The 24387-nt window shown below is 40.3% G+C and overlaps 1 protein-coding gene and 1 long non-coding RNA gene across 2 annotated transcripts; one reads left to right on the top strand and one right to left on the bottom strand.

The window, feature by feature from the left end:
• Positions 1–1405: 1405 nt before the first annotated feature.
• Positions 1406–23364, bottom strand: LOC105204849 (protein FAM214A). The gene is made up of 9 exons (XM_011174085.3): positions 22959–23364; positions 11674–11891; positions 10381–10604; positions 9623–9845; positions 9374–9542; positions 6732–9285; positions 6108–6429; positions 5731–5930; positions 1406–5457 (listed from the first exon to the last, which is right to left on the bottom strand). The coding sequence occupies exons 2-9, from the start codon at positions 11887–11889 to the stop codon at positions 5289–5291; spliced, it is 4077 nt and encodes a 1358-aa protein (XP_011172387.1). The 5' UTR covers positions 11890–11891; positions 22959–23364; the 3' UTR covers positions 1406–5288.
• LOC113004301 lies at positions 11797–20914 on the top strand. Its single transcript, XR_003268961.2, has 3 exons — positions 11797–11898; positions 12577–13107; positions 18694–20914. It is a non-coding gene; the product is annotated as an uncharacterized LOC113004301 (long non-coding RNA).
• Positions 23365–24387: the final 1023 nt, after the last annotated feature.

Below are 24387 nucleotides of genomic sequence, written 5' to 3'. Positions count from 1 at the left end.
CGCTCAGTCACCGGACACGGGATATCAGCCTTCCTCTCGGTGACACACGCCCAATTCCTCCCGTCGACGATGGTCGATCCCCCCTCGATCACCGACGCTGCTACCGCGGCTGCGATGCTCCGTGTCTCAGGACTGCCGACCTGTCGTCGTCGTCGTTGTTGCCGTCGTCCCGGGTCCTCGCATCGTCCGCGATCCACCACGCTCGCGACTACGAACGTGACGGAAGCCCGCGACGCGTTTCACGTTCCAACTATTTGCACGCACGCACGCACACGCACAGCTCGACTCCTGTCGACTCCTCGCCTCGCACAAAACAATCGCCGTGGAGAAAGCCACGATAGCGTGCGCCGAGAGATTCGGACGCGCCTGTCGATCCGGTCGCGACGCTGCCGACCTCTGGCGGGATCGCGCGCCAACACTCGCGGCACTCGTCGGCACTCGGTAAAGAATTCTTGCGATTGGAAACAAAAGAAAGAGAAAAACGAGCGCTGTGCAGGTTGACGCAGGTGCGTGTTGCGGAAGGAGCTTGTTACGATTCATTGTTATGTATCTCCGATGTTTTTCCCTCCGCCTTCCTTGTCCGCAGCGAGAGAGAGAGAGAAAGAGACGTGCTTTTTTTTCGATCGAATCGTACGTAAATTACTCTTGCGACGGAGCGCACGCGAAACGTGTATGTGTTAGAGTTTTAATATTTATTTTTGACTCCGACAGCGTCTATATTTTTCCTTTTACCTTTCTTTATTTAATTCAGTCTATCTTTACGTCGCAGGTAAACTTCTAATCCAGAATGAGAAATTAAGGAAGAGGAAACGTATATTACTCTCATTTTCAACATAGATTAACTTTGATCTTTATTTTTTTTCGATTGTACAAATAATTAGAAAAAAGGTTATATGAACACTTTTCTCAGAATTTTCCCACACAAAGATGGGAACACTCTTTGAAAATATTGAGAAAGTCAATTTTTTTTTTTTTAAGAATTGTTCATATACTGAATTCTGAAATATTGTAAGATTCATATAAAAAATTGGAGAAATTTTTTGAAAAGTTACAAAACTATATAGAAATTCTGAAAAAATTTATATTAAAAATTTTCATCAGAGATTATTCAGTTTTTCAGAATTATTTAAATTTCAGAATTTCTGTGTAATTTTATAACTTTGAAAAATTCCTCAGATTTTCTATACAAATTTTAGAATATTACAAAGTTCACATCCAAGATGTAGACGTTTTGCAGTATTTCTAAAAGTTATTCCAATTTGCGTAAAAATTCTCATCAAGGCTCAGTTGAATCGAGATCAAAGTTAATCTACATAGATGAAAATGGAGGAAATCAGCAGGAAACCAGGAGCATCGTTGGAGTTGCGTCCGCACAAGGGTGTGTTATACACTCTACCTCCTCCCATGCACATATCGTTTGATGTATTTTATACTTTTCGATAAACTTTACTAACAAGATCTCGACCAAGCCAGAAAAATACAGCTAAATTCGATTACAATCGCCGTAAGAGGTGGTCACCTGTGTTGCTGGATGGCGCAAGAAATAGGAGGGTCTTGATCGTCGACGACGAGAGTCTTGTCGATAGCGCGGGAGCTAGAACTCGCAGAGCTTTATTGTACTTTGGTAAAGCGCGACCAACATCTGCTGTTGCTTTGTCGCTAATCGAAACTCTTGTCGCCGCCGACGCAAGGACCCATCGGGATGATAGTTTTTTTTTTTACGCCACCCTATATAAGTTACATACAACGAACACGGCAGTGATATTATATTATATTTACATATCCATGCCATTCACTATGCTCTACGGTACTCGTTGCTCTCGCAATTTTGTCTACGGATCTGAGCTAGGATTTGTCCTTTGAATAAACTTCAACGATCGATTTACCATGATAATTATCGTCTCGACACTCTACTTTATTTTTCAAAAAAGAAAACATCGACAAAATGTATTTAACAACGGTTACAGTCGTTCTCGTTAAACAAGAGGCGCGATCGTTCTCGCCTCATCATTCTGTACAATGTTTCGGAACTCGTCTCTCTGTTCAAAAGACACGTATCTAGCTAATCGATCTGGCGAATTACGGAAAAGTGCACGAGTTTAATCTTCATCCTTGCATCGGAATATACGACGTTTCAGCTTTAATAGAAAAATGTGCAGGAAATAATTCAATTGCTGCGAATTCGCGATTCATTCATAATCGCAAATAATTGAGAAAGTTAATTTACAATTGTACAAGAAATCAAGAAAAGGAATCAAGATTTATTTCCTTTCTCTGTTACTGATACTTTTACGTATGTAGAAGTGCGTAAATTATATAGTATCATAACGTTTGTTATGAATTAAAAAAGAGAAATTTTAATCGTAAAAAATTTCTCGGGGAATAAAGATAAAATTTTTTTTAAATACTGTGATAAAAGATTTTAAATATCTCTGTGTGAAAGATTTCGGTATATTCTGAAGAAAAATAAATTTAGAAGAATCGGAGAGTTTAAAATCGTTTTGTAAGAAGAATATTTCTCTAAAAAGAAATAAGAACAAATATAAAATCAGATACGAAGGGAACATCGAAATATTTCTCTCGTGACCGAAATTAAAATGTGCAATTCTTATGCTTTTGATTGCTATATGCGTATATACGATTATTCCATTGCTCCGCTAGAAAATAACGATTAAAAATAATCTCTCTCTTTATACGTACAGCGACCTTGTTTATATACCGCGATATCCTACAAAGTTAATTTTTTTTTTTTTTTGAGGAGTGAAAGCTGCCTTCCTCTAATTCATGATGAGAAAGACGCGAACGATAACGAAGCCTTATTCTCTCACTTTTGACACTTCACTTTAATCGTGCGAAACTCCTTTCTAAAATTAACTAAAACATTCACCGATCAATGTAGCAAGCTCATGACGTGAACTTCCTTCATCTTTCGCGCGTATAAAGCAGAGTAGATTTATGATTCTATAAATAACTCCATAAAGAATTTAAATATTGCAATTTTTATAAACCGCAAAAAACTACAATATTTAAAGTTCTTAATAATATAAATTATTAAAAAATATATATATATACATATATAATTTTTTAATATATTTATATATATATGTATATTATTATTATTATGTATTTCACAAAAGTTTATGTAGGCTTATAAAAAAATTTCTCTCTTATTTTATTGTAGATTTAACCATTGATGTATTGACACATAATCAAAAGTCATTTTACACAGAAAGATTATATTTGCAGGTATATTGTGTTTCCTTCTTCGCGAAAAAAAAATACATTAACTGTTCCCGAAGAAAAAAAGAAAGACCTGAAGATTCGCGCGTCATGAGCATCCTTGTAAGTAACAGATAAAATATTCGCTGATGAAAGACCAAAGATAAGGCTTTCCTAATCATTCGCGTGATTCTTCCGCGTTGATTTACGTGGCGCACATCTTTAGAAAAATAAAGGAAAACGCGAATTGTCACGTTCGTTTACTTTAAAACGGGCATTATCAACCTTGCATCTAGTTAGTAAATTACGCACGATTATATTTTCTCGCACGACGTATTAGTAGAATCGATTAAATCTATGACGTGTCTGCTAGTCAGAAATAGTTATTCTATAATAATAATTACTCTTTTTTTTTATAGTCTATCAAAATATTCATCACAGTGCTACGGACACAAAGATTGTGTTCTGGTTTATGTATATATACATATATATGTGTAAATAATCATTTTTTTTTACTCCCGGGAAAAACTCACGAGTTTCGGTCGTTCGCGTTCATTCTCGCGCTCGTTGAATCGCAAGGAGGAAAGAGAAACAAATCACAATCACGCAAATCACAAAAATCACATTTTGTTTTCCGGGAAAAGAACTTTTGATTTCTTTTTCTCGGGTTTTTTTTTCTCCTCATTGGAAATTACAATGATTCGCTGTAGAAACACACAAGGTAACGCACGAATAAACTTTGTACTTTCCATTGCACGTACAGTTAGATCACAACACGTTTTTGATCTTTCTCGATTTAATAACTCCATCGGAACGCGAGACCGAATTCGTCAATGTTTTTCCACGCTCATATCACTTTTTTTTTCAATTAAACGTAGAGTGCTACACACACACACACACAATGGCAGTATATATATATACATATACATATACATATATATATATATATATATATATATACATATACATATACATATACATATATATATATATATATATATATATATATATATATATATATATATCATCCTGCTTAAAAATTCTTACTCAACTTACTCTCTACGCGTGACTATATTTACAGCAATAAGTTGAGAAAAATGGCCTCTCAACGAGATCGTCCAACTTGCGATGAACTCCTTAAATGAAATTATTATCGATACATGTACTACCAACAGTAATTACAATAGACGCACAGGACAGAAAATTTCAAAATAAATTCCTAATGCGAGTTTTAAGTCGATTGATTTTTCATTTTCATGGTTACTATACGCTAGATCGAAAATTGAAAGACTAATCGGTTTAATTTAATCGAATTTTCGAATTATACAGATATATATAAATATAAATATATATGTATATATATCACATATAATATATGTATATATATTATAATACAAAAACAAATTAAAAATGAAAAACTGCGCGAACTTATCCTATTGTATCTATCTTCAGCTTCTAGACTGCAACCACGGATCAAAATGAGACCAGGAGTATAATCGCAATTTCAAGTCAATTTACAAACCATTCGTGTTGGAATTGCCAAAATTGAAGAGTTAATTTTAATTTAATTTTGTGCCGGCCAACGCAAAAAACCTGAACTTATAACTTTTTCCATAAAGAAAAGAAGAAGAAGTATATTCCGAATTGTTATTCCAACATGAGTGGTTAAATTCATTCGTAATCTTTCAAATTCCTCTCATTGTATCCTCGAGCTTTTTCGATTCTCAATCGCCTTCTAACCCTTTGCGAAAATAATTTAGAAATAAATAATGTTTTATCATGATCTTCAGAGTTACATTAGCTTAGTATTATTACAATTAATTAACATAATAACTTGTTTCTACTATTGTGCCAATGAGTAATTATAATAAACAATATGAACATTCATTGTTTTTTAAAACTAGCACAACAAATTGTACTTGTCTATATCGTTAACCGCAAAGGGTTAAAAGAACAAAAATTGATTTCTAATTTGATCTTATTCGATCATTTGTCGATCACAGTTCGACTTGAAGAGGACTGGGCGGGCGGAACGATTGGCAGCAGCCCCATGGAAAGTACCACGTGGCTCAGCACCTTGGCGAAAATTTCGGATTTGTAGGACCGTGGATGTAACTCCTGAGTTCTTTCGGCGGTTCCGAGCCCAAGTCCGACGCCGTGTCCACGTCCGACTTCCGACAGATGATCATACGGATGTCCGTATGCAGGTAAATTCGACCTGATTTGCTGGACATAAATCTGGACATAAAAAATTCATGCTTGTGCCTGTTATCTTTTTTTAAAATCCATTTCTAGTTATGACACACAAACTGAATACTAAAAGCATTCTTAACTCTTTCGTCCCGAAATATAAATATGTGCTGGTACATATGTGTACCGTTCAGGACGAAAGGATTAAGCATATATAACATTTTTTTAAATATATATAAATTTGTCAGTTCTTTGAAGTTCGCAAAATTGATGTTTTATGTGATATGTAATTTATACGTTGGTTTGCGATGGCACACATACCTAAGGTGAACGAGGTAGCGTAGTGTTTTGTCCCGCAGTGTTCTTTGACGTAAAAAAGTATGAGATCGCGGCGGCATATCGGTAAGATCGTACAGTACTACGAACATCTTAACGACGGTACCCAACGGATTCAGTAAAGTTACTTGAACGGTGCCACTTCTTGGTACTTGATAACCCTTTTTCTCAAGATTAATGTGAGCCTAAAATAATTGCATGAACAATTAACTATTATCACGAGAGTAACAGAAAGAAGAAAATGTATAACATTTCGTTAACAAATAATTATTTAGATATCGGTAATTCGTATCAATGAAAATGTAAAAACTGTTCAAGACACTATTGTTATCGCAATCGATTTGCTGTTTGAGAGAACGTACAAGGTATGGTGTGGAGACTTTATCGTTGTCACCAAGTGTGTAGAAGAACACAGTGACTGGAAGCTTCTGGTGTTTTGGGCAGAAGGAACCGCTGGCCCCGAGTTCCGCTGTGAAACCATGAACCGTGGACACCGGTTCGAGTCTACCGTTCAACGCCGATTCCTCGAAGCTGCCTAGAAGAGCGTGACTCTGCGGTCGATGACGGGAGCTGGAACGTCTTTTGGGTGTCTCCTCGCCTTCACCGACGTTTTCCGCATCACGATCAGTTTCTTCCAGCGAGACTGCGCCCGGACTCGGTGGTGTATTTAATTCGAACAGCGCGCTAAAAATGCGAAAATGTTAGAGAAGGAAATTTGCTGACGTCAACTCGACGGCATCAATAAAAAAATATTGTAACTCTAATCGTGGGCACTTTCAACGTGACTTTCCATTTTTTTATTATTACTACTACGTCTCAAAAAAATATTTTATATTTGGTTCCTGCTATAATTCACAGCAAAAAAATTAAAGAAAAAAATTATTGTACAAATAACTCTCTTAAAAACGTTACAATTTTATGAATTATAATATTATTCATTGATGCCGTTCAACACTTGTATCATTCACTATTGGAGTTGTTCGTACTTTCTTTTGGAAGAGACGGAATTCAAGCTGCTGTCGTAGTCGAAGCAACAGCTACCCCTTCTCAACGGTGCTGGACTAGAGGTCAACGGCAAGCCAGTCCTGCTATGGAATACCATCGATGCTGCGTTCTCCAAGGATCTGCGGAATCTCTCCTGCTCGAGCGCGGACGGCACGCTCTTGTCGACAGTTTCGTCGTCTCCTGTCTCCGCGATACTGTCCTTGTGATTGTTGCTTCGTAGCTTGGAAGACGAATGTCCGCTTTGCGGAATAATTGGAGTAATCAAATTGCTCATCTGAAGAGCAGCGATGTCCTTTGCATTCTCGTCCTGCTCTTTATTCTTAAAAGGTTCCTTCGTATCTTCGAGTAGCCGCCTGTCGCAATGATTCTGCTGGTTGTTTAGGCCCTCGGAATCGCACTCGCGATCATTATTATTTGTACTATGCATACTACGTGGCTTTTGATGTGCGTCTTTTGTACTGAACGTCGCAGCATCCTCTTTCTCTTCGATAGCCTCTGGGAAGTTTGCAAAATCAATTCGCCGTCTTGTCTTGCTATACCTTGCGCTATGCAGATTTGGTTGTTCGTTGTTACAGCGAAATGACGTATTGAAGCGTTGCGATCGCATCGGACTCTGTGAGGAATCCGACGAAGAGGAACTCTCCTCCGCTATCAAAGCGATTCTCTTGTCCACCTCTTTCTTAAACATCTGTCGGAACCGATTGAATCTCTTATTCAATGGCATGGATTTCTCGTCGTTGGTCGTATGGTCCTGCTGATCGAGTTTATCAATGCTCGAAAAGTGAGAATCGTCGTCGCTACTGTCATCGTCAATGTTACACGTCGACCTCGGTCTGGTCCCGTTTGATGAGATATCCGACATGTCTTTTCGGTCTTTGCTGGTCCGTAGAATGGCTCCGAGAAGCACGTCAGCTTTGGTAGAAACATTTTGCAAACGGTCCGCATCCTCGCTCGCGTGTACTTTCGCTTGCGCATTCTCATTTAATTTGGTGCTTTCGGCAAGTTTCGAGCATGCGGGCCGATAAACATTCTTGTCATAATAGATCCGGTCGAGAGGACTTGGCTGCTCTTCCGGTACCTGATGATCTATTTTTTTGCACAGCCCACGACTACAATCATCGCAAGATTTAAACGTACGAACCGTTCCAACGTGGCGATTTATCGAATTACTCCGAACTATACCATCCTCCCAACTCGTGCATTTTGTTGTAATTTTTTCCGTCGCGTCATCGCTGCCCCTTTCAGATCGCTCTCCGCGTTTTCTCACATTCTTAACGGTGGTCCTCCTACGTCCCGACGGGGTCCTCGCTCGCAATACCGCTAACACTTCGTTGACCTCCCGTTGGCTCAATTCGAGATTCTTGAACTTGATCTCGTTAGAACCCTGCTGCCCCGTACCCGGATGCTCTGGCTGTTTCAGGCTTTCATTCTTCATCTTGTTGCTATCAACGTAGCCCTTCGTTGCCGCAACACCCAGAACTCTTCCAGGTACTTTGCTAAACCAATCTAGTAATCCTCCTTCTTCCCTCTTTTCTTTCTCATCCGGAACCGACAGTTTCCACATTAATTGATTTAAATCCGACTTTCCAATTTTTCTCTGACTACTTTTAACAGTACTATCTTCCTTGTTAATCTCCAATGCGTCTTGACCAGCCGATACTTGCGCCTCTGCGACGATCTTATGGCTATTTTTGGGATAACTTTGATGTACGATGCAAGCGGAATTGTCCAACGTTTTTTGCATCCATTTATGCGTTGAAGGTCCAGGATTTGACTCGTGAAAGGGATTGGGCTGAGCGTAGGGATTCATTGAAGCGTAATTGGATGTAACAATCGGCGGCTTGTAATTTTTTTCGGACTCGTTGAAACGAGCTTCTTTTGTACTGCGAAAGCTTTGAAACTTACTATTCATATTGCTATTTTGCCAAGAGGAGACGAAGGACCAACTTGTGGGAGCGAAAGGACTGAGATTGTGCAATATTCCACCACTCTTTGCCGTAGATATGATATCAGAGGAGCTACCGGGCTCTCTTCCGAGATTAGTCGAATTTTTAGCGGAATTATTGTAGCCTTCCTCGATCTTTGAATTGGCAATCTCCTTGGTGACTTCTGTCATCGTATGCTTGCAGCGTTTCTCTAAGTTACCCTCAAGTTCTTCAATTTTAAGATGCATCTTGAAATAGCGTTCGAGATCTGAGTTCCGGTTGTTATGAGTCCTCACTTCGTTCTTGTTTTCTAATTTAGTTTGAGTAGTTCTCATGACGCTACGGTTGTTTATCATTTCGGCAGAGCCTCTCGGATTGGTGTTGTCCCTTATCTCTTGTAATAAATCGTGTTCTTGAACGGACGGCAACGGTGCCGGTTGCAAAGTCACGCAAAGATTCTCCGCCGGGCCACAGGGAAGCGATCGTCGACGTTTCCGTTCACCATTAGATCTGATGGTAGGCGATAGAGGAGATGCGTCTTCCTCTTCGCAACGACAGTCATGCTTTCCAGATTTGTTACAAGTAGTTTGCAGTCTGTCGTCCACGAGAACTATCGAAAAAATGCGAATTACATTTGATTTATGTTCAGATAAGAATCGTTTTGTAAAAGAACGCGGCAATCATTATTAATTTATTACCAGGTAAGACGAGACCTTCTGGATTTTGTGCGCTGCCGGATCCCATTGGGTTGCTCTTGGTGGGCGTTAACGCCCTCGCAATATCCTCTTCATCCTTTTCCTTTTTCGGATGCAATGAACACGTAAGTATGGGCACTTCCTCCATCCGCGGCAGTGCCCACATAGTTACCTAAACAAAAATTTATTATTTTTTATGTTTATGATTTGTATATATATATTCGTGACATAATCTTATAATTTGTTACATACTTTGATGGAATTTCCGTCACCATTACCAGCCAAAGGGAAGGTATGCTCCACAAACGTCTCTCGGAACTTGCTAAGATTATCCTCGTTGTGCGATACGATCCGGGTGGTGATGTAGCTCGGTTCCGTGCCGTTGCTGCGTGACCACCACGCTGCAACCTGGCTGAAGTGTAACCGCGAACGCACTGCTTGATATAATCCTTGAAAATTCATTGGTTCTTGACTTCTGAAAGAAAACGAATACAGATGTGTATAGGTATATAAAGTACAAGTATATAAAGAAAAAGTAGCGTAAGACATGCATCAGAACAGTAGAATAAAGAATATAGAATAAAAAATAATTATAAAAATAAATAATTATAATTATAATTACTTGAAATATAATAACAAAAAATGATGTATACATATTAAGACTAGGTTCGGTTTTAATAACTGTCAATGTTAACGCATTGATACAGATTGATACGTAAGATTGATTTATTACGTAAGAGCTGCCTACTTATTATTGAAAGTAATCTGATATCAAGATCAAAATATCCTGTTCAATATATATAACTTTTTAGATTATTCAGACTGATTATCTTTGCAATATTACTTTTGATTGCCCCCTTCTCGACTATTGAATGCTGAAGTAAATTAATACTACTACTAATATTACTACTTTTGACTGAAGTAAATTTTACCACTATTTGTCTTTATTTTTTCAATCTCATTTTGCAACTAAAAAATTGTCCTACAGAATGAAATAAAGCGCGACTTACTTGCTCGGAACAACGCAGATACACCAATACTCCAGTAACATTTCCGAAGCACATTTCTGCCATGGTGAAATAGGTAAGGACGGCACGGGATATACGGGATATTTGCAGGTGGACTTTGTCAAACCACACGGACAATCGCTGCACAAAAGCACCTCCACGCACAGGTACGATCCAATAGTGAGGCGTTCCGTGATCTCCTGAATTAGTACTCGATATCGATTGCACTTGAAAAATTCAAGAAAAAAAATGTCAAACGTTTTCGTAAAAGATAAGAAAGATTTAACAACAATTTTATTGTTTAACTTGTACAGTAATCATTAATCATGACATTAGTTTTTGCAGAAATATAATTTATTGATACATCATTTTTTCAAAAAACTAATTCTAGATTTTTTAATGAAAAAAAAAAAAATTATTTCATTAGTTTATTTTCTACAAGCCTTGAGTTCTTTAACAATGTTTAAAATTATTTAATCGTTAAAAAATTACATAAAAATACATATATAATGCGTTATTTTTTCTTTTTTATGCGCAACATTTTATTTCAACATTTTTACTTACACTGTAAAAAAATTTTCTCAAAATTACTCACTATATAACAGGTGTAAAGTTACTAAATAGTTGTAAATTTCCACACATTTATAAATTTGCAATATACAAAGGTAAGATTAATTTTGTGATTCGTAATTAAGTAGATTGAAGAAATAAATTTATAACATGTATGGAAAGTTACAGAAACGATAAGGGGAATACGTTTTATAATTGTATTATACTTTCAAATATTGTCTCTCTATCATACATGTTGTAAACAATAGAATGATTACTTACTGTGCCCGCACATAGTGCCTAAATGCTAGGTGGGCAGAGTTTTCACGCCTGCACAGTGAACGTTAATCGCATTATTTCACAGCGATATATGGAATATTGTTGTACTACGAAAAGTTACAAAAATTTAAATAAGTACATATAATATTTAAATATTCTGTTATGTACGTAATTTTCCTTATCAAAATAAGATATATGTACTCAATAAAAGCAAATCTACATATTTTTTGTGAAATTACATATTTTTTTATAAAATTATTTTTTATATTTACGGGACTAATCGTGTAATTTTTACATCCATTATACGTAAATTTACTGAATTTTTTTACAGTGTAAAAATGAAAACTTCCGTTTTATTGGCAAATAAACGAATTTTCATGATGGCTTTTACATTCCGCTGGCGAAGGCGCGCAAAAGTAGGTCGCCTAGGAACAACGGAGAATAACGGGGACACCATATGTTACGTACCAGATAGTTGTTCTCCTCGCACACGTGGTCGTTTGGAACCGCCTGCATAGGCGGTGCGCAGTGTGGGCCCTCTTTGTAGCCACGCGGAGGGCCCTGGATTCTCCCTTCGCACACAAGGACTCCAAGGGCTCGAAACACACTAAGAATACCACCCCGACCGCCAGCCCCGTTCGGGCTGGAGGTGCCTCCTCCCGTCACCGCACCTAGGCAGTGCATGCCTGCAATGTAAGAAGCACCGATGTTGATCACGGTCGTGATTCATCACGAAAGAAGGTTTACAGGTCATTCAATCGTGATATTGCGTGCAATAAATTGAAAAGCGATAACAAAAAAGGAATTTGAGAAATTAAGATAAATGAATTTAATCCTGGAGTACTACTTTGAGTGAATTTTCATCCAAATATTATTTCAGTACTATTCTCGTGATTAAAATTTTAATAGCTTAAAATAACATTTAATAATACTTCGTTTACATTAAAACCGTGTTGGTTGAATTATTCTCGCAAACGTCTTGTAACTCACGTAGAAAGAAAGTAAAAAAGAACTAGGAAAGAAAGTGTAAAAAAAATATTCTTAATTATGTGAATAAATTTTCATTCACAAGAATAATAAGTAGTACTCAAGGATTAACAAGAGCAGAGTTTGGGAAATTTAATGATAGACCAATATTCTAACATTTATACGACTTGTATCGCGTTTCTCTTGAAAAGTGTTAAAGTCGTGAGCTCTATGCTACTACTGCATCCAACTCCATTGTTTTCTCTCAATTAGAGCCAGTTAGGCTGAGTTAATTAAATCTCCTTTCTTTGCTCGCTCTATTAGAGAATGGCCTTTAAGCGGAATTTTATGATTCGAACACTGATCACGAAAGTATCCAATACTAAGAGTATCCAAAATTTGCAGGAAAAGATGGCAAATTCTTATCGGCGGAAAATCGAGTCCAAGTTGCTCGAAGAAACCAACCGGGAAGGAAAACCGATTAATAGTTTTGCTTTTATTATAAGCGAGTAGCTGAAGAGCGTTTTGTACCGTCCAGATGTACACCGACACTATCTCTAGCCAAAATTCGAAAAAAGGAAAATACGGTAAATTTAAATGGTCCATGAGCGTGCCAGATGACAGTGCCAAAGTAGCACTCCTACGAAATGGGGCATAAGCGAAGAAACTCTTTACCAAGTCCCCGAGTGTCCGTCGACTGTCGGAACTTATCACCGAGCAATATCGGGATCATCACTTCGCGATCGCGAAGTATACGCGTGGGCCAACGTGCTCGAGACGGCTCGTAGGAGCCTCCTGGATTTTTGTCGTCCCTTTAAATTTGTTGTTGTGTCACGTCCGCAGGACTGGTTATAGCCACCGCGCGTAGTGCACGTGATGAAAGAAAACAAGGTGCAGTTCGCGGCCTGCTGCGGCGGGTTACAGGTTTCCCGAACGGTTAGTACAACATCGGTAGGGCCAATGCGACGTGCGCATCGCCGCTGATTCGCGAGTTTCGCCGACAGTCTCACGAATAACCGATTAATGCCTCTTTAAGGGCCGGTCCTACCAATTCCGATTAACTTAATTGGTTCACTAAATTTGTGAATTGTCAACTGCAAAACTTAAAACTGATTGTATTGTTTTGCCGTTCTCATCCATTTTTGCAAGTTATAATTTAGGTAAATTTTAATTAATAATTAAACATTGTTTTAATTAAAATAATTAAAAAGTTACTTAATTAGTTAGATTGAGAATAATCTGTTTTAAGTTTTGCAGTTGGTAATTCATACATTTTAATTGACCGATTTTTTTTTATCAGAGTTGAGTTGGCCCTAGGCGATACATTTAAATCAAGGTTGCGCATTTACTTGTAAAACATAAATAATCTATATTACGTATATAAAATGCAAACTATGTTTCACTTATCATCTATGTATTGCAAATCAATACGTAGATTAATCAATGAATCGTAGAAAATTCAGATTTTATCAGAATAGAAAGTGAAAATTATATCTTATTAATAATATCCATTTTTTCATATTTTTAATGTTAATTTTTGTTTTATCAATAGTAAAGTTCAAATAATCAAAAATCTCATAACTTAATTATTTTTTTCTATATTGTATTATTCAATTTATAATAATGTACACTGCACGTACTGTCTACATGGAAAAAAATCGTATAAACGTAACGTTAACAATATGTAAATAGTCCACGTAGATGTGTCTTAAAATTTACGGCGCGACCCTGATTTAAATGACAAAAATGAATACCGCAAACTCTACGAGTTCGAATTTCGAATAAAATCAAAACTTTTTTTAAAAGCTAAACTTTTCGTACGGAAACGAAATGGGAAAACTTTTCTTGTTATCATAAAATACATCTCTTGATTTTATGATTTGATAGTAAAAAAACTATGCTGATTTCGATGAAATTGATGAAGAGTTTCGCGATGCTTTTTGCACGAGAACCAACGGAACTAATGATACGTCCCTGTTCGTCCCCGTCGACGGCTTCTAACTGTAGTATCAGCAAGGTGGACATTTTTATGCTAATGACACTGTGATGCAACGCACAATTTAATAGGCAGAAAGCCTTTGAGACAATGCAATTGCGCAAATTACGATTCGAGCTCGCGGACGTTCTCTTTAGCTTCCCCAAAATGTCACGCTGATGTTTCGAACAAATTATCGCGATGAGTATTATCGATTGAGCAGCCAATTTCACCAATTGATTATCAATTACGTTTTTTGTATCGTTCCAGCGACAAACAAGATAAGTGTACTTTCCGCTACAGATAATGCTTGCTGGAGTGTAACGCGCAATCATTTGCTTAGAAAAAGGATTAGAAGGCAGGAACGAGTACAACGAACAAAGGAGAACGCGAGAACGGACCGAGCCCCCCCTCCTCTCAGCCAGCATTGATCTGGCTACGTCCCTGCCTGCCGTTTCACGAGAAATTGCTAAGTGAAGCGGCCGAGGCCGCCTTCGATTTTCGACGAGGCGCGCGCGTTATCGGGAAAGCGGACGAAAGGCCTGGACGTCTCGGAGAGCGGACGAAAGAAAATTATTCAGCGTATCGTGAGCGCACGCGATCGAGCGGGTCGCGAGAGCGCTTAACGTTCGCGTTACATAAACGGAAAGCAGCTAGCACACACGAGCGGAAACTTGAGGTCTCTTAATATCCACTCTCGCTTGCCCCACGTTACGTCAGCGAAACACCCGCCGCCAGCCCGTTTGCCGTCTGGCCGTGTCTCTCGCCGTGATTTTTCGTCTTTTCAAATCTTATCTGGCGAAAGATGAAACGGGAGGACACGTGCGACGTGCTCGTCGCTCGATATCCACGCTCGCGACCTCTCTCTGCGAACACGAGCTCAAAGAGCTCGCTCGGAAACGAGATTCGATTTTTTTTTTTTTTTATAAGTATCTCATAATTGGAAGGTTTAATTTGCCGGTGTACGTGGACGAGGGAATTTTCTTTTAGAGTTTATCCTTCAAATCGTGGACTTTGAAAAGTTTTACTTGAAAATTTAAACAAACTTTTATATATTGGCGTTATTGTAAAATAGTTTTGGTTAAATTTTACTCAAGTTATAATAAAATTCTTCAAAGGCCATCCTCTATAATGTCTCGCAGAGTAAAAAATTACTCGGAAAATTGCGCAAGCTCAATTTTCACAGAAGATGGTTATTAACTTGACCGAATTTTTCAACTCGATAATTTTTTTAATTCAATTATTTATGTATTTGACTTGAATATATAAAACACTTGAATTTCAGCGTAAGCATTTATATGTATATTTAACTTAACTGCACGTATATTTAATTTACATACGTAAATGTTCGGACTGAAGAAATTCCATCAAGTTGAAAGATTTAATCGAGATAGAAAGGACAAATTCTGAGAAAAAATTCTCTCCGTCAACGATTGCGGCCTATTAAATGCTCGCGCAGTTCGATAATAAATACATGTATCGGTTAGCGCGAATGCAAATAGCTTCGATGCCTCGTCGACTTTTCCTCGGTTCCATACGGCGGCGAACGGCGAGCGGTGGACGAACGTGGATTCGTCCGTTCCTGAACACGTCCTCCGCCGCGGCGGTGGGGATGGACGCGGCGGAGCGTGGGAGGGGGGACGACGCGGCGTGTATCGATGGCGTCGTCAGCTGAGCGCACCGCTCACAGCTGGGCGCGAGCGACGCTGTCGCCGAACAGCTGATCGCGTCGCCGCGCTGTCAGAACATGGCGAGCCAGCGCGCGCTGCGGATCGTCGCGCTGCGTCGCGCGAGACCCCGCCGCAATGCACTCCCGTCCATTTTCAGCTCGCGCTGACCACGGACCCATGCGATCCCAGGGCCGTACAGGGTTACGGGACTGCGTTTCACGCATCGAGAACTTAATATATGCTCGCAGATGTTAGGGGCTCGGCCTCGTTCGTGAGTCACAGGCCCGTGAATCACGCGCGAGTCAGATCTTGCCTTTTGATTCAGGCTGCCGAAGCAGCGATCCTCTTCGAGGAAGCAATTATTCAGCCGCAAGAAGCGGAACTTGAGAGAGACTACGACACGAGATCTGGTTGAGATGCGACTGTTACATGCAAATAGATCGGAAAGAGAAACACGAAGAAGACGCAAATGTGTCGCGAACGACGAGAAAAAAAAAAATCTATTCTTCAAGATTCATCTGTTAAGCGCATCGCGTTTCTAATTTAAATCGAGACTAATTTCACCCGAGTCTCCCGGCGGCAGGGATTATCCTTTGAACTATTATCTATTGTTGAACGTGTAAGCGACATTCACGCTCACAGACGCGGATAACGAAGGCGCGCGTTAAAGGTTTTCTCGGCTTTATATGAAGACACGTCATACGCAATCATCCCGTCATCTTCATTTACCTCTCCCTGGTAGCCTGAGAATGGTAAAGGGCAAAATACAAAGTTCGAGAAAAGGAAAAAAAAAATATGGAACGAGACAAAGAAACGTAACTCTTCGCCATCGCGGACACGTGTTGATGACGCGCTAATGACGTGTGTACGAAATACCTTTTCGGTCTTCCGAGCTCGTGAGAGATTTATGTTCATTTCACTTCTCTCGTTCAGCGGAAAGCAATTCCGCCTTTGTCAAGGAAAAGAAACCGAGTTGGATTTGTTAGAGGCAACGCGCGGAGTATACGTCGATCTTGTCCGTTCTTCGACTGGCAAAGGAACGCTTTCAAGACTGCCCAGAAATAAACTCGCTCTTCCGGTAGGTTTGTCGGCATTTACGATGGCGAAACGCAGCACTATCGACAAGAATATCGTGCGTATTCGCGGCGCACATTTAACCCTTGGAAATAAAAAAACTTGGCCACTATCGCGTCTAAGTTTTGATCTTCGGTATCAGATTACAAGAGAAACATTGAGAGAGATTCGAATTCTTCCACGCGGTTTCTACAAATAAAAAATGTTTGGTGATATTATCGAGATCAACGTTTCCGTAGAATAATACGCAAAAAGAAATCTTCCATGTGAGAAAAAATGCAATAATCGCGGTTCGACTTGACCTTTAGCTTTAATATCTACTTGTGGTAGCCAGCTAGTCGTAGCTGATCACAGCTGTGGATTCTACAGTCCCCTGCTTACGGAATTCAAGTAAAAATCGATGTCTTTCAGCTAGGTCACCTAAAAAAAAAAAAAAAATCCGGAACGCCTATCTACCGGGCGTTCCGCATTTTACGAGCGTACAAGAGCTCGAAACTGGGTCGACTGGCCCAAGTGGTGAGGGGAAGCACGGTTTCCGGGCGAACCTATGTCCCGATTTTTCGAAAGACAAATCTCCGATAATATAAACTTTTCTTGAGAAATACGAAAGATCTTGGAAAAAAAGTCTAGATGGCATTCCAAAGTCTCTGAAGGATTGCAGAACGCAATTTCATTATAGCACGAAATAAGACAGCTGGTAAAAGAATGTATAATTAAATAAGATTAAAGACTGAGAGAGATCTAATCAGAAATTTATGCACGCGGCTGAGGCAGACTGAAGTTAAGTCGAAACTAGTACCGTTTTTTACCATGTACATTAACGAGAAAAAGATCCATTTTTTGCTCATTTTCGGCCTTGCTGACTTTATTTGAATTTTCATTGTCATTACAATAACGAGGCGTACTTTAAAGAATTTTTGCTAACTAGAAAGGTTCAGGTCAATACAAATCTGCAAAAAGCACAGTTTGCTGGCTTCGTACTGATATTGAGTATCTTTATCCAGTGGCAAAAATATGTGGTATACGACTTTCTGTGACGTAGGGAAACCCGAGGCATAACAGGCATAGTTATTTTAAAGCTTTAAACATGTTAAAGGTAAATAAATCAACTTGATCTTATATTAAAATAATCTTTGGAATATCTGTTATAAGAAAAAAAGCAAATTTTACTAAAAAAAGAATAGATTAAAAGGACGGAATTGTTTTATAAAAAAACGTGCACTAATCTCATTGTGTCCCATTATGCGGGGTATAATGGGGTACCTCATAAAACTTGCCTATTTTTCAAAAATAAATGTTAAAAGTTTCTTACTCATCCAATGACTGTCTACATATGGCAAGATACATCTAATAGTAATTCATAACATTTCATTGCACGGTAGCATCTCTGTAAAAAGTTATGAACCATGTCCCATTATGCCCCGGGTTCTCCTAAATACGTACGTAAGTGACGGATAGAATTCGAGTGCGAAACTAGATATTGTCGATTCCGGTTGTGTTTAGTGCAACGCAGCAACTTAAAAAACAAAAACCCGCGCACTGGTGAAAGCGAGTTTCGATGGTTCAGGGGGAAAGGAATCATTGATCTGATTTCTTCCGTAAGAGCTGCTAGATGGTATATTTATAAGACAATTCACTTCCGCAAAACAATTTCCTTCCATACAAGAGATCAGCTAGAGTTAGACATAGATTTTACATGAGCGAGTACAAAAAAAGATTACATATACATTTCTCATTTTGCGCCTATCGTAAGCTTTACACAAAAAGATTGAATTTCTACACTCTTGCTTTTTTGTGTTTTAGGTCCTACGCTATCTTTCCCGATTAAGCTTCGTGGCTCGCGGTTGCCTCGCCACAGATGCGGAGAACATCTCGGCTTCGAATGAAGGTTTCTGCTTGTGAAGGCAGGGACAAACCGAGACCGGGGAGGGTAACGAGGTCAACGGGTGGGAAGCAGTGGGTGCAGATCTAGGTTACCTGTATATTATGCAACCAACACTACTGTAATTTCATGATTGCGCGTGGTAACACATGCCTACGTGCGCAGAGTGCGCAGCACGAAGTTGACGACGACGACGACGACAACGACGACTAGGAAAATAATTGTAATGTATTTCGATGATGCGACCGTTACATATTCCGTCGGCAACGGAAATCCTCACGCGAATCGATCCTATTACGAAAACTCCCGCGACGATCCCTTAGCGGTTTCCATCGGAGCGAGGAAATCTACTCCGGAATATGACGAAGGAGAACGTATAATGATCCATAGTTGAATTATCTAATCAGCGGTACGTTCTAGAATTCATCGAGTATATATTCTCACAGCAGCTTCTACAGTCGATTCGATTGCTCCTTAGCAACAACGCCGACGAAGGCGATCATCAGCCGTATCTCTTCAATCTTTAACACGCTGCACATATCTTTACACAGTTAGGCTTCATATCTGAAACCTATTAGCGTATGCGTTCTCCTTCGTCGGGATCTCGCTTGCCAGACGAAGAGGAGGCCTCCACACACTTTCGGCTCGGTAATTAAATTATTTATTCGACGGTCACAGGTGCCCCTGATATATTTTCATCGACGAAAACTCGGCGTTGCCAGGGGGTTTCGTACAGTGAAAGCAATAACGCCGCGAAAGGAGGCCAGTGTTTTCGGAGTATCTTATACGTGTATATTTCTGTTCGCTACAAGCGCGTCTCCTGATATCGCGGAGGACTTACGTAATGTGTAAAAGACAGGGGACAAGAGAGAGATAGAGAGAGAGAGAGAGAGACCGAGCGCGTTTCCTAGCGCGTGCAGCCTTGCAGAGGGACAACGACAACGACGACGATGACGGCGGTGCAACGCGCTGCACCTTCGGCCGCGGATCGCCTATAAGCGAACCTCGTATTTATAGGCACTCGCCACCAAGGCCGATTCGCAATTTTAACTCACGTGGACACGCGCGAGACCTCGGATTTCTCGCGTGACGCGTCGTATTTTTTTTTTTCCCTCCACGCCCTGAGAACGCTGAGCCATTACTCGTATCGACGCTTCGAAAGGACCTCCTATTAAGCGTTTGCACATTCGGCGCCAGGCGATGGTGCCGTCGAGGTGAGGGAAAAGAGAGAGAAAAAAAAAACGTTAATTGTACAAAGAGACGCGTCGATTGTCAATTAGGAGTCACAAACGGAATCAATAAGGCGCGCCGAGGCGTCGGAGCCTCCGCATATTCGTACAGCCACACAGCCATTGTAAAGCCATAAAAATGCTGGTGTTACATTATTCATGCATACACGAAACTTTGTACTTTCGCGCGGAGACGCGCGCGAATTTTTGCGAATGTTTACACAAATTCATCTGATATTCCTCGAATATACGCGAGATAACTCCATACATACAAGTTTATTTTTCAAAGCAGAAGATAATTCGGACCTAGAAGCGGCGAGAGACAGAGAGCGAAAGGAAGAGAGAAGCTAACGGATCTTTCATCTTGCTCGAGTCCTGCCGAATCCTCTTCTCCCTTTTGCGAGGTCGAAGCTCCACCTTGGGATACGCGCGAGGATCGAGGGAGCCAGACCATGCACCGCGGGCGTCACCTTGAATTTTTTTAGGTAGACTTCCAAAACAGCTGGGTTCAACGAACGGCTGTGAGACGACGCCCCCGTGTGTTGTTTTGACACGGCTCGCCCGGGGAGAGAAAGAGAGATGCACGCTTCTCCCCGACTGCATAGCCATAAAAGCTCAAAGGGCTTAAGCAGACACTCGGCTGGACCTAGCGACGAGCTCCCGAATTGTAATTTATTTATCAAACAGCTGGATGTACACGATTACGAGTACGACTGCTATTTGACTGCTATCTCTCGGGCTTGGCTATGATACATCAGAAACAAAGGAATCGAGGTATTTAAGCTAAAAGTTCTAGCTTAAAAACGCTCTCTGCTGTCCTACGCGATAAATGCACTGTTAAAAATCGAACAGCAGAATTCAATGTAACGTAACGGAAGCCAAGATACATTAAAAACATTTAATGTAAATTTAATGTTAATTATGTAAATTTGCAGATGTCAAAAGTGCACTAAAATTTCATGCACATGCCTCTGAATTGTAGATACATTAAATTTAATGTATAAACTTAAAAATATATTGAACTTTATTTTCAACAGTGTGGATGACATCGTTTTGTTGATTCGTAAGTAAGAGTAAATAAAGCAAACAATTTTTTCTGTTGTCTCATAGTCCCACAGGTTATAATAACATCTCGTAAATGCCGTCTACAGCATATGTTAATGTCATTCGATACATATTAATGTTATCAGCGCGATTCTTTATCACATTTCAAGAAAGAGTTGGATTGTCGGCCAAAGTCGATTGAAATAAATTACCAATGTGTAGGTTAATCAAATCTCGTTTTAAAAATAAACTTAATTTACTATGTAAACAATAAATTTTAAAATACTCGAAGAAAAACAAGGTTCACGCTTCAATCATTTTTAGAGGTCGACGAAATCTTTAAAACATTTGTAAGGTTTATTACTTGTGAGAGAAAAATTACTAAATTTTAATAAACATTTATTCGAATGCAGTATTGATATTTACTAAATATAAATATATATTTATTTAGTGCAAGAACCACTAATTGAAGTATCTTTTTTTTTCTTATGGGGTAAATATTTATGTTTATGTATCGTAAGCAGATATTTCATTGATACTATTTGAATAAATATTAAAGTTTAGAAATTTTTTCTCTCAGTGTACGAACGCCACTTTCTCCTTTGATATCGATAAGAGGGTTGTACAAAAATTTCCACCACGGGCAAAAGGGAAGTGACGAACAAAGGCTCGTTGGATTATCGGGATATACAAATGCTCAAGTTCTTTAAAAGCCGCTACTAGATTCAATTCTCGACGCAACACAAAAAGTATTCGAGTACGTTGGAGCCGTTGGTGCAATATATATTTCGTATTCTCACGCTAGAAAAGTGTTATCATAAGGGTAGAAGGGTTGAAATAGACATTCTCTCTTTCTCTCTCTCTCTCTCTCTCTCTCTCTCTCTTTCGTTCGCTCGCTCGCTCGCTCGCTCTCTCTCCTCTACTCGTACGAAATCCAGTCGAGAAACTAAAGTCGAAGGAGGGCACTGCCGAGGGGACAAATAACAATCAGCCGTCAGGCTAGAGCGACGAACGGACAAAGATATACCCCCTCCCCCCTCCTCCTAGCTGTCACGAACAGCTGGAACACGACGCCGTGGCATGTCTGGAAACGTCCAAGGAACATGACATAACGTCTGCGTTCGTTCCGAGAAATGCACAATTTCCCATTTTCGTCATTAGTATCGGCCGTTGTTGAGATGGTCATCGATTCTCGAAAAGATCATCGAGAGGAACACGGAGTTTCCTAAAGAGAAAGTTCTCGGGATTATCCGCGGATTCGTCTCGGGCCTTTCTAAATCGAAAAAAACGTAAACACACACACACACACACACACATACACACACGTTACGCTTCGAATTTGGGAAAATTTAAAAGGAGAGTCGAACGCAACTCTCCTTGGCGTTTCGAATGACGAAATCCGCGTGGTGGGTGACGCGCGCGCGAGGGGGGAACAACGACGAGCGTGCGGCGCGTCGCGTCGCGAGTGCGTGTTGATTGTTGTAAATTCCATGGGCGAGATACGCCGTGCAACGACGCGACGCGTCCCAGCCTCGATCCGCGACACTTGCACACGTCGATTCGCGTGCACGAGAACGGCTTCGGAGGTGATCGCGAGTTAGCGTTCCGCGCAATCAAATCCGCCGTTAACCGCCGACAACGATTTCGGTCGCGGCGAGGAAACGCTTTCTCTTAGGAGAGCGCCCTCGCTCTCGTGTCGAGGAACGGGAATGGGGACGAACGGGTGAAACAACGAGCGCGCTGTCACACGCACACGCGAGCGAGACAGAGAGAGAGAGAGAGAGAGAGAGGGAGAGAGGAGAACAGATGGGAGAGTCGCGCGACAACGATCACGGCGACGACAACGACAACGACAACGACAATGACAACGACGATGACAATGAGGGGAGAAAGATTTGTTCAAGCTCGTTTACCGATTCGTAGCGCTCACGCGAGTCTGCTCACGATCCCACCGACGAGCCTGGAGTCGTTCCCGTGGGTCAAATGATCCCGTCGACGGGCCCCATGGCAGCCGACGGTCGGCGCAGCGTAGTGCTGATGATGACAACGACAATCTCCTCCTGGCTCCTCGCACGGGAGGGACGACGCGCTTACTCCAGCAGCGGGCAGCCGCTGCGACGCGTAAACGCCAGAGACCGAGAAACGCTCCGAGATAGAGAGAAAAAGAGAGAGAGAGAGAGAAAAGAGAAACGGAACAGACGGGACGATCGAGGGGTGACGACGGGAAAGGGAGAACAACGCGGCCGCGGACTCGCGCACGCGACCCGCTCGATGGTCTGTTGCCAACTGGCCTGACCCCGCGAGACCAGACGCGCAAAGACCTCCGTCGCTCACTCGCGGCGCGCAGTACCGATTGCGTTGCGGATGCGCGACTGATAGCTGCCAACTTCTGCCCACCGGCGGCGCTCGACACCCTTTCCGCTGCTTTCTGCTCTCTCTCTCTCTCTCTCTCGCGCCAACGCGAACGGGACGGAGCTAAATTGCGGCTCCGACAAAAAGCGCACGCACAGAAAAGTATCAATTCTCTTGCTAAGAAAAGCATTGACGTCAAGGTTGGCTGGTAAAAAGTTGAAAAGTTAATAACTTTCGTCTTAACTTAATTAATTTTGATTAATTTAATTTTTAACTTTTTAACTTGTTAATTTTTGAAACACAAGCTTTATTAAACTTTTTTCGCCAAATTAAAAATTTATCTAAAATTTAACTAGGTTTTAGGATATATTTTGAATAAATTTCATGCTAATGCAAGAGTTGCAGGATATATAAAGTTATGAAAAATTTGAAACAATATTTATGCAATTCAAATACATATTTTTCTGTGTGTACGCAAAAGTATAAGTGAATATTACTTGTTTAAAATAATTTAAATATTTTAAGATTATTGTTAAAAAGATATTCTTCGCAGAGATAACTTACTTAAAAGAAGAAAATTAAAAATTGAGTAATCGTTTCGCTTGAGCAATTCTCAGCAGGAGAGAGAATGACATTTTCAGTGTGCGTTTTCTCCGTCAGAATTGTAATATGCGATGAAGACGATGAATCGAGGTACCATCAGCCGATATACGACTTCGGAAACCTGGAGTTGTTCGAAGATGAGGACTGCGGGCGGAACAGGCGCTGGATCGAACAGCTGCGCCGCGTCCGAGAGAGGGATGGACGAGGGGAAGGATGGGAGCTCGTACCGCGGTCGAAACTGACCTGGACAATCAATCACAATGTCCATTAAGCTTCGACGTTCTATTATATCTTTTACATATACAATCGAGATATCAGATGTATTACATGTAATAATCATTTTAAAAATTTGAATTTTACATTGAATAACGTAAAGATATATCTACT

Source organism: Solenopsis invicta, chromosome 16, assembly GCF_016802725.1.
Source record: "Solenopsis invicta isolate M01_SB chromosome 16, UNIL_Sinv_3.0, whole genome shotgun sequence".
Lineage (NCBI taxonomy): Eukaryota > Metazoa > Arthropoda > Insecta > Hymenoptera > Formicidae > Solenopsis > Solenopsis invicta.
This window is presented reverse-complemented; position numbering and strand designations above follow the sequence as displayed.